The following is a 3,253-nucleotide window of genomic DNA, read 5'->3' as shown; positions in this document are numbered from 1 at the left end:
AAATTGAAAACATTTGGAGCCTAAATACCTAGGATTAAGTCCAGCTTGTGTACTTCTAATTCAAGCTTGAGCAAGCCTACAATCAAGCCAAACATAAGAAATTTATGAACACAGATTGAACAATTATTGAGCCCAAAATTTATGCTAACGTAGAATAAAACTCAATTCAAGTAAAGAAGTATTACCTGAAAGGCAGTGAACTTGAAGGGTTTCTCAGGTCGGAAACCCCATTTTCATCGAGCCATCTCTCCGGACGGAAAACTTCTGCATCCACTCCCAACAGGACTTTCATTCTCCCCATCGAATAAGGTAGAAAGCATACCATGTCCCCTTTCTTTACATCGAATCCACCCGGCAGAGTGTCATCAGAGAAACAAATCTTTGGGTCCTTCAACATGGAAGGTAAAACCAATTGTGTCATTATACGCCAAAACAATTAAAATATAGTTAACTTTTTGTCGATAAATTAATTTCATTGGAATAACAGATGACCTCAGGGACAGCAGGATATATCCTCAGTGTCTCAGTCAGAGCTGCATGGAGATACTGCATCTTGTCAAGTGCCTCGTCAGTCAACTGGAGGGAAAATCTGCAATCGATATGCTGTCATTTGTTTTGGTTGCTTCCTTTATTTCTTGAGCAAGCTTTTCTTGCAGAGATGGATGCTTGCAAAGCATGTAGAAGAACCAAGAAAGAGTGACCGCCGTCGTGTCTCTCCCGGCAATTATGAAGTTCAATATTATGTCTCTAAGGTACTGATCATTCAAATTCTTCGGGTCCTTCGTCTTCTGCACCAGAAACCTTGACAAGATATCCTCTTTCTTCATCTAGAATCCAAACAGCCACATAGAGCTTAGCAAGAGAAAGGGAGTATATGAAACTTTCGACTACAAACATTCTTATTGAATACTTAGGATCAAGCATATGATTGGAAATGATCTAAGTTCTTGGACAAATAGCATTCTTATTGAATACTTTATTGTAAATGATTTACGTATGAATTATGATCATGAAAAAAATTGCATGTTACTATAAAATTGACCGGTAATTTAAAATTTATAATATTTATGCCGGGGTCACTTAGCTCTGTCGCCTAAAGATCATTAGGTTCAGTTGGGCAAATCCACTGCACCTATCAAAAATTGTTTAAGAAGAATAAATTACTTGCTATTTACTATTTAAAAATCTAAGTACAACTTAAAAAGCTCTAAGCAACCTGAAATAGAGGCTTCAAGTTCTAACTGGATAAATCGGTTTAGGATCTACAAATCAAGTAGAGAAAGAAAGGTTGAACCAAGGATGGGACCTCTCTTACTGGGTTCTGGTCTTTTAGAGAGAGAAATAGGGATATTAGAGAGAGAAGAGCGAAGAAACAAGAGAGAGAGAGAGAGGAAGAAAGGGATGGTTTTTCTCTCTCTCCTCTTCTTCTTCTTCCTCCTCTTTGCTTTCTTTCTTCTTATTTCTTCTTTTTTTAGTAATTATGGGAAGGATGAGAGGGTGGTTCATGGTGGCTGTTGTGATCGAGATCTGATGGGTGGTAGACGGAGGCAGTGGGGGCAGTGGTGAGTAATTGGCGAAAGTCGTGCTCGATGAAAAAGAGGAAGTAAGGAACAGGGGCAGCACCCCTAGTTGCCTTAGTGGTAGCCCCCAGAACCCGAGGGAGCTTCAACGGTGGATGGGGACTCACCAGCGAGGGATGTGGATGGTGACTCATGGTTGACGGTGGCAATTTAACTGTGTGCCAGGCTAGAATAAGTGTGTTCCGAACTTATTTAATTGTGTTACAAGCTTATTCTGTATGCCATGCTAGATTAAATGTGTTCCAAACTTATTTAACTGTATTCAAAGATGATTTAACTTTATTTTTATTTTCTTTTATTTTCTTCTTTTATTTTCTTTTTCTTTTTTTATTTTCTTTTTTCTTCTCTTCTTCCCTTCTCCTTCTTTCTTCTTCCTTCTCCTCCCGCGAGGCCGGCGGCGACGGAAGGGGGCTGGACGGTGGCAGCCACAGGAGGGGGCCCAAGGTGGCTGCGCCTGCGGCTGGCCAGCGGTTCCTCTTCTTCGGCACCTCCCCACCGTGGGGGCAGGGGCATTCCTAGCGGTGCAGAAGGGGGCAGGGGTGCGGGAGGGGACGGGTCGTGGCCGGCGGCAGGCGTGAGAGGGGGCTTGGGAGGAGGCGGGCCGTGGCCGGTGGCTGCCTTTTTCTGCCTCTTTTTCGGTGGAAATGGAAGAGGTGGGGGCATTTTAGTTCCATATTATAATGTTGAAATATATCTGGACCGATTGTTAAACAACCGATCAATAACGATTTAATGTTAAGGACCGGCCAATAAAATGGCCGCTAAGCAAGTCCCCCTTTTTTTTTTGTTTTTTTTTGGTGAAAAGAGCGCAAGGCTTTGACGGGTATGGATAGACCTGCCAGGAGGAAATATGAGCAACATCAAATCCATGACCACTGAAATTATGGGGCCCACAAGAGAGATCATGTACAGATCCAGTGTGGCTATTTATGTGGAGGTGTAAATGTGTGCTAAACTATGTACACAGGATGTAAATGAAACAACATTTTGAAAAGTGTCAATCTTCCGAGAATAAAATCATGCAAGTTTTCCCATAATTTACCATAATTTTTTATCAAAAGAGATATTTATAGGAGAATTATGGGCAGTCGGGGCTTATATGTTCAAACAAAAACTATATCTGATTTCCCAATATTGTTTTTTATGTACTTTTTAATAGAGCACCATGCAACTTTCCACCAATATTTACATGCGAGATGCCGAAAAAAGTCTCCCAATTTAGTTGTTCAATCCAACCCAAACTGTTCCCAGTGACTATCCCTTTTGCGGCATCATTGCCTATGAGGTTTGATCACAAACTTGTAGCCTGGATATGTTGCTGATGCAAATGTTGCATTTGACCAAACAGTGTATGTTAAGCACTAAAAGTTCTGGTGGCGCTCCTTTCGTTTTCTTCTTCTTTCACCTTTTGTTTGTCTATGATAGTGTGCAAATGAGGCCGGTATGCAATTTTGGCTTATGAAATAGAGGCAGTCCTCCTCAATAGCCTGACCTCTCACCAATCTTGATGAAAGCAATATTTAACCAGATTGGAGGTATGTCCACCAAGAGGCTAAATCAGGGCCTACTTGAACTATAGTTGTTGTTTTTGGGAGAAAGGAGGGCGAAGCCTACCATGGACATTATGTTTATTAATATAAACCATATGATGGATGCAGTTCAAGATAAGTCTG

At 41.3% G+C, this 3,253-nt stretch overlaps 1 protein-coding gene across 1 annotated transcript; it reads right to left on the bottom strand.

Moving 5' to 3' along the window:
* On the bottom strand, nucleotides 1-855 carry LOC120105455 (cytochrome P450 704C1-like). Its single transcript, XM_039117950.1, has 3 exons — nucleotides 493-855; nucleotides 186-388; nucleotides 1-76 (listed from the first exon to the last, which is right to left on the bottom strand). The coding sequence occupies exons 1-3, from the start codon at nucleotides 550-552 to the stop codon at nucleotides 61-63; spliced, it is 279 nt and encodes a 92-aa protein (XP_038973878.1). The 5' UTR covers nucleotides 553-855; the 3' UTR covers nucleotides 1-60.
* Between the last annotated feature and the right edge of the window lie 2,398 nt (nucleotides 856-3,253).

Source organism: Phoenix dactylifera, unplaced genomic scaffold (genome assembly GCF_009389715.1).
Source record: "Phoenix dactylifera cultivar Barhee BC4 unplaced genomic scaffold, palm_55x_up_171113_PBpolish2nd_filt_p 000288F, whole genome shotgun sequence".
In the NCBI taxonomy this organism is placed as follows: domain Eukaryota; kingdom Viridiplantae; phylum Streptophyta; class Magnoliopsida; order Arecales; family Arecaceae; genus Phoenix; species Phoenix dactylifera.
Note: the sequence above shows the minus strand (reverse complement) of the source record. Positions and strands in the feature narration are given on the sequence as shown.